At 31.4% G+C, this 18145-nt stretch overlaps 1 protein-coding gene across 2 annotated transcripts; it reads right to left on the reverse strand.

Moving 5' to 3' along the window:
* Positions 1 to 2162: 2162 nt before the first annotated feature.
* Positions 2163 to 11092, reverse strand: LOC18594912 (transglycosylase). 2 transcript variants are annotated; one of them, XM_018124613.2, is made up of 13 exons: positions 11033 to 11092; positions 9879 to 10089; positions 9399 to 9449; positions 7607 to 7737; positions 7394 to 7510; positions 7168 to 7287; positions 6853 to 6932; positions 6136 to 6302; positions 5241 to 5294; positions 3259 to 3368; positions 2762 to 2875; positions 2546 to 2671; positions 2163 to 2463 (listed from the first exon to the last, which is right to left on the reverse strand). In XM_018124613.2, exons 2-13 carry the CDS (start codon positions 10053 to 10055, stop codon positions 2436 to 2438), a joined length of 1275 nt encoding a protein of 424 aa, XP_017980102.2. In that variant the 5' UTR covers positions 10056 to 10089; positions 11033 to 11092; the 3' UTR covers positions 2163 to 2435. The 2 variants fall into 2 exon arrangements, with proteins under 2 accessions (XP_017980102.2, XP_017980101.2); XM_018124612.2 differs by lacking the exon at positions 11033 to 11092 and adding an exon at positions 10760 to 10997.
* Positions 11093 to 18145: the final 7053 nt, after the last annotated feature.

Genomic DNA, 18145 nt, shown 5'->3' on the forward strand with positions numbered 1-18145 from the left:
AGAATTGTCAAAATATTGACGCAAATGTGTGAGTTTTAACGAAATAAGTCAATTATGTCAAATAAACATAATTTTTTGGTAAATTAAAGATTTAAATTTTTATAGTTGAGTTTAAAGTATTTTATAGCTTACCAATTTTAATTTATTCATGAATAATAGTAAGGATAAACATAATTATAGTGAAAATTAGTAGTTGAAAAGCCTTAACATAAAATGTAAAAATTAATGTAAAAAATTATAAAGGTAGAAAAAGAATTATCAAAATATTAACCTAAATGTGTGAGATTTAACATAACAAGTCAATTATGTCAAAACATAATTTTTGAAAAATTAAATATTTAAATTTTTATTCTTACGTTTAAAGTGTTTTACGGCTTACAAATTTTAATCTATACATAAATAATAGTAAGGATATAAAGAACTATAGTGAAAATTAGTAGTTGAAAAGTTGACATAAAGCCATAATAATTAACATAAAACATTATAGAGGTAGAATAAGAATTGTTATTGTGTGGACGTAAATGTGAGAGATGTAACGTAACAAGTCAATTATTTCAAATAAACATAATTTTTGACATAATTAAACATTTAAATTTTTATTTTCGAGTTTGAAGTATTGTATAGCTTACTAATTTTAATCTATTCATGAACTAATTTTAATCTATTCATGAATAATATGAAGGATATAAAGAATTATAGTGAAAATCATTAGTTGAAAAATCTTGACATACAATCGCAAAAATTAACATAAAACATTTTAAAGTTAGAATAAGGATTGTCAAAGTATTAACATAAATGTGTGAGATTTAACGTAGCAAGTTAATTATATTAAATAAACATAATTTTGGAAGAAATAAACATTTAAATTTTTATTCTCGAGTTTAAAGTGTTTTATGACTTACAAATTTTAATCTATGAATTAATAATAGTAAAGACAAAAAGATTTATGGTGAAAATTAGTAGTTGAAAAGCCTTGACGTAAAACAGTAAGAATTAATGTAAAAAATTATAAAAGTGAAAAAAAAATTATCAAAATATTGACATAAATGTGCGAGATTTAACGTAACAAGTCAATTATATATGTCAAATAAACATAATTTTTGAGAAAATTAATTATTTAAATTTTTATTCTCAAGTTTAAAGTATTTTACAACTTACAAATTTTAATTTATACATGAATAATAGTAAGAATAAAAAGAATTATAGTAAAATTTAATAGTTGAAAAACCTTAACGTAATCCCGTAAGAATTAACTTAAAAAATTATACAGGTGGAATAAGTATTGTAAAAATATTAATGTAAATATTTGAGATTTAAAGTAACAATTCAATTAATTAAACATAAATTTAATTTTTGTTAAAATTAAACATTTAATTTTTTATTATTGAGTTAAAAGTATTTAACGGTTTATAAATTTTAATTTAGAAATGAACAATAATAATAAAAATAGAAATAATTATAGTTAAAATTAATTTTTTATTATAATATTTATTTAAAAATCTCTCAATAGTTAATATTTTTTACTCGAGAATATAATTGTAAATTATTAATTTTCATAAAAATTCTGTTATTCTCTTTGTTGGGTTTTTCGCTTTAATTAATATTTTTTATTAGTTATTTCTTTTTAGTTATCATTTTTATTTTTATTTATTTTAAATTATTTAAGTTTTTTTCTTAGCTTGCTTGTCAGGCAAACAGGTTAGAATTTTTTTTATTGATCAATAGTTGAAAATAAACCTCTTAAATCTAATGATTCTTATTCATAGCCTTAGATTAAGGGCCATTAGTGTTATTAAGTAGTAAAATATATTAACTATTATTTAATTGCATAAAAAATATTTTAAAATATCAAAGTAATTAACCAATCATATAGATTTGTTGACATACCCTAACTTAGGTATTATGATTGTATTATATAAAAGTTGTCATACATCTAAAGCAGTCTATCAAGTAACTGCAGCATTCATTTTCATGATATCATCACTCTTTTTCTTCTTCCCTGTTGTGTTTTCTCTTCTTTCTGTTAACAAGAAGCAGTTATTAAAGTCTATAATCAGCTGAGCTCTCAAATCTTAATGGTGGTGAGGGATACAGCTGTTTTCTTCTCTGAAACAGAAGCAGTTATTAAAATCTATAACTTGCAAAGAAACTATATGGTCATATTTGTTATGTTATGTACGTAGGCAATTACATTTTTGTTCAACATACACAGGTAAAAAGGGTCTCCTCTCCAGTGAGACTTACAGTGTATTAACATAAAAATGGTTGCTCAAACGTGTCAATAATTCATCTGCTGTGCTGTGTAACAGCATTTACACATGTATTTGATGTTTATACCAATCTTCTAATTCATAATGCATTTCATTTTCACACAACTTTAACAATGGTCCCTGGAGAACCATCTAAACATTGGTGACCAGCTGATATCTGTCAGGTTATAAGATGGTGCAGCTCTCTTGATTCCTGAACAAGTGAGATCAATGGCAAGTCACTCAAGGAAACACACAACTCCATTTTGTCGATGGAAAGAAGATAAGGCACGTACCTTTTTCTGGGTTCGTAACTGCTCAAAACTTGCTCAAATTTAAGCCACATCGGACCTGTCTCTTGAAGATTTACATTCTTTGGTCCAGCAAGGTAAGCCTGAACCACAAATTGTGGAGTCCTTTCCCTGTGTTTGCCATCAGCAAAGAGGCCATAACTTGGTAAGGCTAGAATAAGTCACAGCTACATTAAACATTATTGTTGGGAATTAACCTACCTCCCTTCATACTCTGATAACCAAGCAAAATATGCCGCACCGAAATACATGGACACAAATGGTTTGGTCAAATCTTCCACATAATCAACTCGATAAGCCCTGTAGCCCACCTCTCTTCACATGAAATTAATTATAGGTTTCAGACATATTTGATCATTGCTATAAAAGTGTTGGGGACAAGTTTACGACGTTTAGAAGGTGCTCAAGAAAGGGGCCAGGGAAACAAAGAAGAAAGCTATTTTCATCTCAAAGGCCAGTAGTTGTGTGTAAATCACTTCTTTTAGATTGTAGTTAATGTATTGCCATTCTTAGTGCAAATTAAATCTCATAATGCCTCCAGGTTGCATGAAATAACTACCATTTGAACCCAAGGCCATACAAGGAGCTAATTTAATTCAATTTTCTCTAGGTAAAAAAGAGGTACACAGTGAATTTAAGTTCTTTCGTGCATTTTGTTTATGGCAAAGAAATTCAGTTTCAGTTAAAATTTCACTCACGTGTAAAGCCAGAAGGCTGTAGAGTAGTCAATTCCCATTATTCCAGCTCGTGCTTCAATCCCATCTACAAAGCGCATGCTAACCATCTCAGCCAGAGCACAAAGTACTGTCTGCACAAAATATAAGTCTCAGGATAAAAGTTAGACAGAAGCAAACACATAAAAAACAAAGAGAAAGATATATCGCTAAGTGCATAACACATGAAAGTTTGGCGTTTATATGTATTTAAGAAAAAGAAAATAAACATGAATCTCAAACTAGTTAGGAGTCAACAACATGAAACCAATTACACCATTCAACTTGATCAAGACTCTAGGCTATATATTTCCAAAAAGTATACAGATTGCCAACTCCTTTTTACAGCATCAGTCCATGTAAACTTTAGTTGTCTCTCATTTCACTTCTCCTACTTGTATCCATTCAAATTTGCATTCCACTGCATCATAAGGTCTATGTTCTACATGTCCAAACATCTTAGTCACTCCTTCCTTTAATATATTGATACTTGAAATGGTAGAACATTTCACAGTCTTCAGAATTTGTCCCCTTTTCAAGTGCATATCTGGTTACATAAGCATTATTTCATCACCTACATAGTACCAGGTACATTTTTTCATGCATAATTATTATCATTCAATCACTCTTTAGCTCATGTCTCTGCTCAGCAAGCACAATCCAAGGCAAACCACTGACCTCAATTTCACAACTATTAGGTCAAACCTGAGAAGCAATTGCCAATGATCTTAAATAAAAATGATAATTTTGTTGACATATGAAACTTCGGATTGCAATCACATCAAGAAAAAGAAAAGATAATTAAACAGCTTCACATTTCATAATATTTCATTCTGTATACTAGATCCGCTCATGTTTCTTGTAGGTTTAATCAGAGGAATCAATAATCTTACACAAAGAAAATCATGTTCAATGAAGAAATCACTAAGAAAGAACAGCTATGCAATACTATAAAGAAAGGGAAGGAACTTTGAAAATTTGGTGGCTCTGAAATAAATATTAAAGAGAATATTTTCTCAAAAAGAAGAAAAGAAAAAGAGATTGGAGCAAACTTCAGACATTAACCCACTAGTTCCAGTTTGGGCACAAATAGATACATCTCTAGATTGCATTTCGGGTAAACACAGCCTTAGGATGCCAAGTGACCAAAAAAGCAAAGGAATGAAAAAAAACCTTAGGATGCACGAATGATGTGTTTGGTGCATAGCATGGGGCCTGGAAAGGATAATTTTTATCCAATACCACATTTGATGCTCCTTGTAAATGGAGGATAAGATTATCAATTGGGTTTCTCATACAATGTGGCCCAGGAGAAGCTATCCTCTTTATTCAATGAAGTGCAGTGCACTCAATGCACCATAAAATTATATGCAGTGGGTGAAAAGAGGGAATGTTGAGAAGATATGAAGAGAGCAGCATATGCATATATGACTTAGGAAGAGAAAAAGGGGAGAGGAAATATATGTTGTACTCGAGATATGACTAACATTAATATTCAAACCTTTCCATGTAGAATATTAATTAGGAAGCATATTTGTGTATTAAGGTTTTAATATAGGAGCAGCACGAGCCCATTGAAATCCCAGCTATTCAGAGTTCATTTTGCTAAGCAAACCATTTTATTATAAAGAGAAATTTATTGACATCACACCTTTTTTGTTGGTGAAAACATACCCATTGCCCATAATATAGCACAATGCACTTACAAAACTATTCTTTTCTTTCCTTCTTATTTATGGAGACATCAAAAGCATGTCTGGAATCACAAATTCTAGTCCTAAAGCGTGTGCTAACACTCTTGCCTTTGAGTATACTTTAACTAAGTTGGTATAACAGATGAGACATGGTAAAAAGTCCAATATTTTGAGTGAAACAGTCATTCTAGAAAGAAAATGTAAATTGTTAGCTGCATGGCAACTTTTCAATTTCCTATCCTGCCAACTTTTTTTATCCAACTCTATACTTACAGGTTTGATTCCCCTGGTACTGAAGTACTTGGAAACAATTATTTCTGCAATTGCCTGCAAGAGAAGATCCATATCAAATTATTTGAAAATTGACACTTTAGCTTTGTGATGACAAAGATAAAATGCAAAGTGAAAGAACACTCCTGGCCATATTAAAGAAAACAACATTTTTGTTACACGCATATAGACCTGTTGATTAATAATTATAAAACTAGTTTAACGGAATAACATAGTCACCTGGTGATTCTGTTTTCCTTTTTTAAATTGCAGTCCAAATTAAGTCTATATTATCATGTACTTTTCTTATATTATCAGCGTGAAGAGAAACTTTTCGGCAGTGTAAGGCTCTTTGTGAGGGTGTGAGTGCACTCTTTCCTATGTGCGACTGCATGCTTAAACAACCCTAGGTGTTACCCTTGCTCTTTCTTCTACTTCCATTAATTTGTCACATTTTATCCTAAAAAAAGTTTTACACAGTTAGCACTGGCAAAAGCCTACAAGCCTTAATTAGTTCCATACTTTTTACATTGATTTTAAATACACCCCTGCAGCATTAAAACCTACTTCATACTTAGCAGCCAAAACATTTCACCACGTAAGATATCTATTTCTAGCAATGAAACAGCCTCTAAACCAAGCCTTGAACCAATTTGTATTAGAAGTATAATTCAACTTCAGTTCCCCAATTCTTACCCCGGATTTTACTTACAGTGTTGAACCTTAGGGTCCTGCATCATTTGCACTTCAGCATAAGAAAATAATAGCTTATACAGAAGTTTTAACATTGGAAAGCTAATGATCTTTAAATGTCAAAAATAAAAAGGAAATATGTATTCTGAAACTATGATGGAAACCACTTAAGTTGACAGGATATTAATTTTCTGTTGATTCATACCTTCAGTTCTATTCGAGAAAGATATGGTTTCTTCTCTTTATCATAGGAAAAGCGCACTTTTCCCCTTCTTTCTTTAGATTTGGTCCACTCCTTGGAGACATCAGGATGATTCCACATCTGTTCCATGTCTTCAGAGGAAACTCTAACGTCCCAATTTAGGCCAACCCCTGAAGCTTACCGTTAAGGAAACAGGCATATCATCTAAGGTAACAATATAGAGCTGCACTACAAATAGGTAGAAAATAATATTCCAAAAGGGCAATGATCAATTGACCCCAGATTTTATGTGCTCCATTTTTCACCAAATCAACTTTCATTTTAGTAAATTATCAATACATGTTATTATTGTTCATTTTAAAATTGACTGGATAATTACTATTTCACTGCTTTAGTTGTTTAAATTAAACTTTTACTTCCTGCAACACAAAGAGATTAATATATAAAGGTTAATTTCCAAAAAGAGAAACCACAGAGGTAGCCTCAATTTGTCTTAATTTATTTCAAATTATGGTAGCGTTTTTTGGATTATGCTTAGCTTTCTTAAGAAGATCAACATGAATAGATATGAACTAAATTGGTAAGCCTTTGATCTATCAGCACCAAAATATTTTCTGTTACTCAAGTTGATGAAACTAAAATTTCATTTATGAGATACATTGATAGTATGCTGACTAAAAATAGCTTCATATAACCCCAAGTACATGAGAAAGGACGAACCTGAGCATGGTGAGACTGGTGAAACTGGTGAAGTTGGTGAAGTTGGTGCTTGAGTCGGCGAAGGACCATCAAAATGTTTTCTGCAGAGTAAAGAGAAATGGAAATCAATTTCAATGCTGATATGTTAGTTCTATTAACATACCCTTTCACTTTTCACTACTAAAAGTCTGCTTCACAGGATAGCATAGCTTCAATTGGGGCAAAGTTTATGTGCTCTTTATTAATAAAACATTTTAAGTCAAGTACTTGAGCAGTCCATCTACTTTTGACAACTTTCATATTCAAATGAGAACTTTCATGAGGGAGTATTAAAACCTGGATAGAAAACTTTCTTTCACTGAAAGATAACGCTTCCAATATGGCAGGGTTGATTTATGACTTGCTTTTTTTGTACCACCCCTATATGCCCTCACGATAAACTCTTCAGTTCTATCTCTGCAATTCAACACCAATGAGAGACAAAATACCATGTTATTCAATGACCTGATAACAAATATGTGATATAAGGGAGATGGATCCAAAGTCTTTACTGTTAACTCACTCGTCATCGAATTTTGATAACCATTGAAGGTAAGCTGCACCAAAATATACATTTACAAAAGGCCTGTATAGAATATTTGGATCCTCTTCGACTGGGTATGATGAATAATCACATTCCCTATAAGAATTTTCAAACTACAACTTCATAAATCCAAAACAGGGTCAGCTTAGTTGCAGTGCACCCGCAAAAGAGGAAAGTAACATAAAATTGTACCTGAACATCCACTCTGCTGTTTTTGGCGCAATTTGCATGATCCCTATAGTAGTCACCTTGCTTTTCTTATCATATCGAATGGAAAGAGGCCGCCTGTCACTTTCAAGGTCTGCAATAGCACAAATCATCTCCTGCAGAATGGTGAAAGGATGCCCCAACTTTGAAAATTAGAAATAATAATAACTTCAAGTTTTCTACAGATTATTAAGGATGGGTAACATGACTAATATATGTTCTTCACATAGCATATGCAGACCAATTATGTGCTAGCTGATTGAAGCAGCCTTAATGCATGGTGCATAATTTGTTATACTACATGGACACCTTATATTAAGTAAAGAACCCATGTGGTATATATATTGAAGGATATGGCCACATGACGTACCTAGTGCTAGACAAAATGTAATCCGAGGAAATATTCCTAATTCACTGCAAATGTAGTCCTTTCCATTGACTGCACAGTTTATTGTCCTTTTGTCCATACAAGATTTTCTTTAGAGTCAAAGTCATCATTGTATTGTATGAGGTCAATCTTTTAGCCTCACATACTCCATCCATTCCCTTTACATCCAAGTGAGATTACTTTTCAACAAAATCTCTTGTGATGTTACTACATCGGGTTGCATTTGTAATGTTTTAAGCTTTTTGCCCTAATTTGACATAGTGAAGCTGCTGTAGCATCTATACTTGAGATTGAAGAATATTTACAGATTGGCTCTAATTTATATCCTTGAGTAAAAACTTTGTATCCTTAAAGTAATATTAACCTTCAATCAAACTCCAATTTTTTTTCACATCATGTTTTGCCTTAAAACAAATGACCAAAGCCTATAACTGAGAGAGGGCAAAGATACTGGGTCCAAGAAGAATTAAGACAAATAAGAGGCGAGGAAGAGAGGTGGCAGGCTACCTGTAAACAAGACAGCATTCAAAACTAGTAGCATTATATGAAGAGCAACTAAAAAGGTCAGTTTTGGATTGGTTATCAATACAAAACTAGTAGAATGATCAGGCAAGTAGTTGCTCTTTTCACCAAGCCTGAGGCTTGGACTTGTAGATTAAATACTGTTATACTAAAGATTTTGAAAGATACCTGCCCTTGGTCTCTCTTTTTCATCCATTCTAGGACTGTAAGGATTATTGAGTTACTATATAATTCATAGTAAAAATTGACTGCATAGCAGGTTTGCATGCAACCAAAAGACTCTATTCTCAGTATCTCTAATCTCCAGTCAGCTGAAATGAACGTAGCACTAAAGGTGTCTTAAAATAATCTAGCAATGAAGATATCTAAAATAACAGAGTGTTGCCATTCTACCTTTTTTAAAGGTTCTTGTTTCTTAAGAAATATGCTCCCATGATAACCTAGTAAAGAATAAGTACAGGCTGAACATGGAATGATTTAAATCATTCTGGTCTACGCCTTTAATTGCACCAAGAAGAACACTGTCTATTGCTTCAAAATTAATCAATCCTCAGGACATGCCTTGTATGCAAAACTGTGCCATTTATTTTCTTTTCCACTTTTTGCTTTTATAAAAGAATAGTTAATCTAACATAAGGTGAAAGTGAATTTGAAACTAAATCAAAAACAATAATTTTAGACATCTAAATTGTTAAACATAGGCTCATCATCAGAACTTAGGACCTGGCAAGAAGTACTTCAATATATGCATACTGGTTAAAAAGAGTTTCTGTCAGTTATTATACTGCCATACCACAGTAAATTTGCATTAATGCAGGAGAAAATCAAATGACAAACTTCTACATATTCCGGTTATAGATGACATACTGGATCTATCTGTGAATGAAAATGTATGCGGGTAACGATTTCAGCCACAGCCTGAAAGAGCACCAAGTGATACAACATAAATTAGAAGTCAAGGCCCTGTACCAAAATCTCACTTTATTATTTTTATTATTGTTACTATAACTTTGGGCTGCAGTAAAAGTAGTGAAATATTGCATCATCATAATGTTTTGGACCAATGAATAAGATAAAACTGAAACTAATATCTCAATAAGAAATACAAAATTACTTATGGAGAGAATAGATGTAATAAAAAATTTTATAACCTCTTAACCTTTCAAACTTAATGAAAAACTACTTACTGAGATTAAACTTATCGAGAGATTAAATGTAAGAAACATTTTATAACTTCTCAACCATTCAAACTTTAAAGAAACCTACTTATTGAGATTAAACTTCTCAACTTTGCAAAAGCTGCTTACTATTGCCTCAAAAATTAAATATGTCATTTAAGTTGTCTACCCTCATCTCTGTTTGTGTCAAATAAGACTGTCCTTCAGGATCCCTTGATAAGTGAACTCTTTGGCCTTGAGTCTCCCCAGCATCTATCCACTCTGTTCTCACTTCGGGTTGTTTCCACATTTCTTCCATGTTCTGGGGATCAATGCAGTCATCCCAGTATTTGAAGCTGACCGCCATCCTGGAAAGACTGCTCAATTCTTTTTTACGGCATCTACCAACGAGAAAATCATTAGGTTTGATTAACGCTCCAATATTGATATGAATATGGGAGGGCGTGCAAGGAAAAGAAACTATGTAAAATGTGTCTCCTTCAAAGACTGACACCCTACGTTCAGGGGACAAGTTAGTATAGCGAACAAACAGGTGATATATTAAAATTTATTAATTAATAGCTTCCTACCAGAGGAGAACACAAACATACGTCCATGAAAATAAGACACCAAGGGTGCTGTGGAGCAGTCTACCATTAAACTAGGGAAAGGAAAGCAAACTGCATTTGGCATTACCAAAGCAATGAAAATAGAACAATTTTGCACGACTTTTCAACTCCAAGACTTGGATTCTAAGAAACGTTATGGAAATACTGTCTATATCCACCCAAAGCAAAAGAAATCAGACTTTGTTCCCTTCCAATTTTCCTTGTTCCTAAAAGGAGAAATGTTGAACTTTTTAACTTATTATGATCCCCAGACATGCACCCAAAAAAATAAAGATTCCCAAGATACTATTTTAAATAAAACAAAAAAACAGAATCTTTGATGTGAAATTGCAGGAATACAAGAAATGGCAAGAAACAATGAGGCAGAGACACAATGGATATTTAGAGACATGCATATTTAAATGTGAATATAAAAAGAAAGGCAGAGAGAGAAAGGCAATACCAGCTTAATACAAGGAAATATAAGATGATACTACAAACAGAAGGGAAGAAAAGGAGAAAGCTAATTCCTAGAAAATGGAAAGAAAGGACAAAATGGAGAAATGGGTCAATGGGGATTTCAGCAAAGAAAGAAAGACAATTGTTTGCGGCATTCCTTCTCCAGAAGAAATACAAGGGTGGCGTTGGCCAAATGGATTCAGTTGCAGACCGTGACACTTGGCATATTTGCCGCGCTGTCTCTTCTGTTGACAGAGAAACAAAACGAATTGCTTACCTGCCATTTCCAATTTGATTCTTTAATGTTCTTCTCGTTATAACCGTATACGATGCTACTAATATCGAACAACTAGTACATGTATTCCATCCAACCATTAGATTTAATTCCTTAAAACTTGAGTTTTGTTTTTTCTAAAATTGGTAATGTAAGAGAAGTGAGTTAATGAGGTGGAAAATTTTAGATGTTAGTTGCTACCAGCGAGCCAAAAATAAAAATGAGCAAAGTTTTATTTGACTCAAAAAGTTAGTCAAAAAAAATTTTGGATTTTTTTATTTGTGGTTTTCCTGTTTGTGACCTTATTAGGTATAAAAATTAGTGCCCTTTGCCATTTTGAAAGGTTTTTTTGTCTGTCATTGACTTCCCTTTTTTTTATAAAATACTCTCACAATTTTTAATTTTAATCGAAATTTTAAACAAATCCATTAGTTTTCAAAATAGACAATTTACTCAAAAAATATAAACACAGCTAACAGATGTTATGAAAAAAATTAAAATATTATTTTTTTATTATTCAAAAAAATTATTATTATATTTTTTAAAAAATTAACAAAGAGCACCAACCGGTGTTTCCCAACTCCCCAAGTGCTCCCTTCTTTGCTCGGTGCTCTCCTCTCTGCTCCCCCGATGCTCCCTTTTTTTACTTTATTAAAAAATTAATAAAAATTATATAATAGTAATTTTTAAAATTAATAAAAGGTAAAATTATTATTTTAACATTGTCACGTCATCAAACTAACTAAAACACTAGCGGTTGACTAACGATTAAACTTATGTGTCCAGTAGAAGATTTTTTTTTAGGCAAAGTGTCTATTTAAAAAACTAATGGACTTACTTAGAATTTCAATTAAAACTTCTAAAGGTAAGGGTATTTTACACAATTTTTTTGTAAACATTAGTGTTGTAAATTGAGTTATTTAATATAATCTTGTCTACCATGTTGGGATTCAACCTCATACTCAAATATGAAAATAATTAAGAAATAAAAATATAACACAGTAGAAAAATAAAATATATATTTAATCAAAGAAACAGTCAAATCCCACAAGATTAATGTTTGTATTTTTCATGCAATTTTCAGATTAATTATGAATACTTATAGGTTCAAGTATTACATATCTTGTTCTAGATATCGTAATTAAAAGCCAATTAGATTCAAAATGTTGTGATGAAACAAGTAACCTAAAAAGAGAGTAAGACAGTTTGAAATCTTGCAATCGAAATCTTTGCTTCTTTACCTTTAGGATTTATCAAATCTTCAACCACCCAAATGTTTGGCTTCTAATAGTAATCCACATAGTGATCAAATAAGACCTTCTCAAATGTAAGATTTTACTTGTACTAGCAAATTTTGTTTCTAAAACAAAAAGACCAAAGTTCTTGCACAAAGAAAACTATTTTTCTTTTCTTATTTTTTTGAAACAACTAAGAAGTAGTTGAGGGCTTAAAGTTTTAATTGACTAACATAACGTATTTAAATAGTCAAACTAAGTTGTAACCTTAGATACAATATTTGTATTTTTATTCAATTAAGTCCTCGTGAACTTAATTAATTTTTTCACTTTATTTTGGTTTATTTCAATTAACTTCGACTTAATTGATTATCCTTATTTATTATCAATTGTGTCACTTAATGTGTGTGACCCATTAGGTTTTTAATATATTTGCATTAAATATAAATCATAATCAAATAGCAATTTAATAATTGATTTATATTTATAGATTATGAACGATATCTAGCAATATATCATTACCACTCAAATATTAGAAAGTTAATTAAAGAATTTGACAAAGCCCTTCAATGATAAACCTTTCAGTGAAATACGGTTATTTCATCAAATGTCTCAAGCATGTCATAAAACATAGCTCAGTGTCTATTTATGACATTTTATATTAGTTCTCATAATTCATGACTAATCTTATGAATTTAGAAAACTAATTTTCCTCAAATTCATCATGCTTTTATCAAAAACTTTATACAAATTAATCTAGAATTGAGAACAAGTGAGATACATCCCTTCATATAACTTGAGGTGATGAATCCTCTCTTGACCACTCATCCACCTTTGCATGCTTCATGGCATACCCAAAAACACACTGTTTAGCCATTTGGTCACCTCTAGACCTGTAGAGGTGAAATTAAAGTATGTCATTCCCTATATAAAATGACTTGGTATTTCAAGTCTGAGGACTAGTTGCACAATTATCACATGAGAATATATTCCATAGACACTTGAGTGAAATACCAATTAGAGTTTTCATAGCAAGTTATATTCAAGGAATGTGTTCTCTAACAAGCACCCACATGCCATCCGCAAGTATCCCATATACTTCAATCTATGAGATTAATTGCTTACTTTTCAAGTAAGGAGGCTTAATATGTACCAGTTTTTGAATATTGTCAATACCCTATCTTAACAATATAATGACTAGGAACTATTGTAGGAATATGGCTTTGATGCATCGAGATCTTATTATTGTAACAACTTTACAATTCTCTTGCAAGGCTTTTATGTTCCATAGGCTTCATCCAATTTGTACTTATAACTCATTATTATTATACTTACATGAAGGAAAACCTTTATCGCATATAGTTATGTGATTAAGTATGCATTAAATGACAATATATATTCCTTGATAGATCCAATTGACTTTAGGGCATATACCAACAATCTCCTATTTGCACTTAAGTCAATTGCTAACATATCCAATATCGAACTCTTTCACTTAGCAACTATGTCTCTACAAAGACAACTCAAATTGCAATATTTGGGAATATGCTAATTTATATATTTGACAATCGCCATTGTCATAATTGAAATACTAATTTGGATCACAACGAAACCTTAATTCCGTTATTATGGCTCTTGTTATTACTTTAACAACTCAAAATCATTTATTGGTTTATTGAACCAATGATCCAAATATCTCTCTTTTTGCAGCCTACACAAAAGGCTTGTATCTGATTATAGATTTAATTGTGCAATTAACCTTTGTTTTGGAATCATTCCAATACAACTTCCCAATCATAACTTTTGTCACTTTAGCATTTAGAATTCTCTCTGTGTTAAACTCCTTTTAACATATTTTCCTAAATTCTTTTGTTGAGTCCTCTTTTAGGCTCTAACTGTTTAGTCTTATTTTATTTTTTTTTTCTTAGACTAACAAATGTATCTTATATACTTTTAATGAGTAGCTTATCTTACTCCCACTAACCTTATGATGTGCACAAAATATGTTTATCTTATTCAATGTGTTCAACTACTTTGGATTTATTCCATTGAATAGAGATTATTATCCAATCATTCATGTTGGATCATTTAGTAGACTCATCTTTTATGAGTAGTTCATCAATATGTATCTTACTAATAGTTTGTATTTAACAGATAAATTATGCATCTTGTAGACACTGAAAAAATATATATATATATATATATATATATAATAAATAATAAAATTTTAATTAATTAGGAATCATAAAATAATTATAATATAAAATTTTAAAAAAAAGTAATACGTTTGGCAGGGTGCGGACGCACCCTGCCAGGCACCATCTTTCTTGCCAAGCGTTACCCTCATCCTACCAGATGCGAAAAATTCAAGTCTGATAGTGTAGTGGAGCATGCCTCCTTTAACCAAGTAAAAAGGGGGCACTGTAGCAACCCGGCAGAGGGAACCAAAACCAAGCTAGGCAATAAAAAAAAAAAAACCCAAGATTTCAGCAACCAAAATACCTAGCCGTAATCCAAAAATACCCTAAACCTTCCAGCAACCAAGAACAACCAATCCACAACTAAAGAAATACAAAAAAAAATAAAAAAATACACAAGGAGAGTAAGTAGTAGTTATTGTTTTTGGGGGATTTTCTTTAGCTTGTTTTAGGGAGATTTGAAGGTGATATATATTGGGGGGTTTGTGCTGCCGGTGGGGGGATTTGAAGCCCAGATTTTGTGCCGCCGTTGGATGAGAGAGAGGAGTCCGTTTAGGAAATGGCATCGGCACAAGGAAGGTGGCGGTGAAGGGAGAGCAGATCGGTGGTTGTTTTGAGGAAAGATATGGGGATTTTGGGTTAGGAAGCCTGGGTCTTAGTGCTGATCGGCGAAATGAGGGAGGTTTGCTTCGGGTTAGCCGTCGGCAGTGAAGGGAGAGCAGATCGGTGGTTGTTTTGAGGAAAGATATAAGGATTTTCGATTAGGAGGCCTGGGTCTTAGTGCTGATCGGCGAAATGAGGGAAGGCCAGTCAGGGTAGCCGGCGGTGATGCCGGTCTTAGGCTGTGGCCGGTGAAGAAAGATTAGTGTGAGAGAGAAATGTGAGATTTTTAGAGAGAGAGGAGATAATCCGGCGGGTAGAGAGAGAAACAAAAAAGGGAAAATGGGGATAGATGAAAGAAAAAAAAAAGATTTTATAGTTAGGATTAGAGTGAAATGAAGCCGTTTTGGGCATTCGGGGGCAGTTGGACCAGGGACCAGACGGTGGGCTTTGAGAGGTAGACCAATTGGGCCAGGCCGATCGTGTTGGGCTACTGTTAACCCACTGAAGGTATACACTTATTTTTTTGTTTTGATTTTGTGGTTGTGCTTGGCAATGGAAATTAAAAAATTTATTAGAAAATAAAAATTTAAAAAAAATAGATGAGGATAAAATAGGATGTTTAATGATACAAAAAAAAATGAATGATGAATGAATGAATGAATGAATGATGATAAAAATGAGAATAGATAAAAAAATATAAGAGTATATATATTTGATTATATAATAAATAATAATAATATCTGGTGAAATAGTTATTTAACTATAAAAATAGGTCCAAGCATAAAATATATAAAGAAATAAATAAACATTTAATTATTAAAAAGATTAACAGATTTATTTAAGTAGTAAGTATAGGAAAAGTAAACATTGAATGGTAGAAATAGATTTATTTAGATTAATAATATATGCACATATTTGGATTTAGAATATTGTTTAGAAAAAATATAAGTGTGGGAAAGGATGAAATGTGGAATATATTCATAAGATACATAGTTATGTCAATGTATATAGAAACCATAGCAATGAGAATAAATTAGGAAGAATTAGAATTAAAATGTAATGAAACAAAAATATTAAAATATTAAAAAAAGGGGGGCTTTATATAAAATGGATAGGGATATAGATGAAGAGAGAATGAAATTAGGATAAGATAAAGAATTATCAACAAAATTGTTTAATTCAATACCGATGATGGGATGATTGGTCAGTACGCGAGAAGTCGTATTCCCGGGCCAATTTTTCCTAGGTTCGAAATTCGAATTAAGGCTCCACCAGGATGATGGGAGGGCTTCCATTTCAAGATTCCGAAATTTTTATAAGTAAAAATTTAACAACACAAAATCATTCAAAAAAATTAATAAATAAATAATAATTAAAAAAGGAGAAAAAATAATAATAATGATAATTCAAATATGTATATAATAAATTTGTGAAAAGGTAATATCCATGACATAAAATAGACAAATAATAAAAACTATTAATAAAGAAAATCCAAGACAATAAAATCAAGTATTAAATATCTAATGGTATAAGGTATAGATTAATAAATATTATGTAAAAATAATAAGATAAGAAATATCAAGGAATATATAGGAGAAACTTAGAATAAAAAATAAAATATGGAAGAATAAAAAGTAAAAAATATAATAATAAAATATATATAAAGTAAAATAAAATAATAATAATACTAAAAATAGTTAATTGCATTAGCATAGCATATATATAATGCATACCATTGCATATAAATATTTTTTTGTTTACGAGTTTAAGCTCCGATGATGGGATCTTTCGAGGATCTTGTGAAGGCGAGTATTCCTCGAAAAGTTCTTTAGGTGAAAAGGTGTCTCCAGGTCCCACCAGTATGATGGAAGGGCTCGAGAAACATCTTTAATAAAAGGCTTTTGTCCGTATTAGACACGAAAATATTATTTTAAAAGAAAACGTACGATGACCCCTATAATGGGAATTATTCGTTGAATTTGCGAAGGCGAGTTTCTCGGATAATTCCCTAGGTAAGAGAACACCTAGGATCCCACCAGTATGATGGGCAGATTCGAGAGAACGTCCTCAATAAAAAGTTATTCATCCGATATTTTTATCTCACGCCATGCATCTCATCTTTTCTCATATTTGCATTCCATTTTAGGTTAAATATGAGATAAAATAAGAGAATAATAACTAAGGAAATATAGTGCCAAACCCTGCTTTGTAAAATAATTATAATATCATTCACATGCTCGATAGAATGTTTGTATATTTAGTAAGTTTGAAAAATCGTTAAAAGACGATATTGCCCCTAATGGTACCATTGAGTTGATTAAGCATTGAACTAGTTCAAATAGGAATTTTAAGGTAAAATTAAGAGTTTCACAGTTCTGTGATGACTCAAAATGGTAATTCAGAGTTCGAGGATCAATTCGGAGTCAAATCAAAATTTTCACTATATAGGGGTAAAATCTTAATTTTTCCACCCGCGGATAAAATTTGACATTTTGAGAGAATTTAGATCACATTTGAATAATTGGAGAATGGTATGAGTATAAGGGATGAAAAATATGTCTATGGGCAATTTTTCAGTTTTTGGGGTAAAAACGTAATTTTTCACTTTATAGGGGCAAAAGTGTAATTTTTAAAAATTTACTCCACCAAAACTTTGAAAAAGTCTAAAAATTTCATGGAAGACATGGATAAGTGAAGAGGATTGAGTGGTAAATAAAATAATAAAATATTCAAAAGGTAAATAAAATAATAATATTTTATTAAGCCTATTAAAAGGCTTGAAAATATCAGAATTCTTCATTGGGAGGGTCAGCCAAAACCAGCAGGAGAGAGAGAGAAATAAGAACAAACCCTAGAGTGAGAAAATTCAAAGAAAAAGTGTGATTTTTCAAGGAATCAAGTGTTTAAAAGTATGATTTTTCAAGCTTAGCTTAAGATTTATCATTTCCATGCATTTCTCCTTATTTTTCATGGTTAAATTATGTGTTTTGATGATGGATTCAAATCTGATCATATGGGTTTAGAGAGAGAAAGTTGTTAGATTAATTTGATTTTGAACTATGTTAGTGTTTAGTGTTAGT

This window comes from Theobroma cacao, chromosome 7 (assembly GCF_053813885.1).
Source record: "Theobroma cacao isolate CCN51 chromosome 7, ASM5381388v1, whole genome shotgun sequence".
NCBI classification, from domain to species: domain Eukaryota; kingdom Viridiplantae; phylum Streptophyta; class Magnoliopsida; order Malvales; family Malvaceae; genus Theobroma; species Theobroma cacao.

Excerpts from the sequence above, each read along its gene's own strand:
- LOC18594912 (XM_018124613.2), bottom strand. The coding sequence starts at position 10,055 with ATGGCGGTCAGCTTCAAATACTGGGATGACTGCATTGATCCCCAGAAC. Across the intron at positions 7,511-7,606 it reads ACAGCAGAGTGGATGTTCAG|GGAATGTGATTATTCATCAT; the intron begins GTACAATTTTAT and ends AAATTCTTATAG. Across the intron at positions 2,876-3,258 it reads ACAGCCTTCTGGCTTTACAC|AGAGGTGGGCTACAGGGCTT; the intron begins GTGAGTGAAATT and ends TTTCATGTGAAG.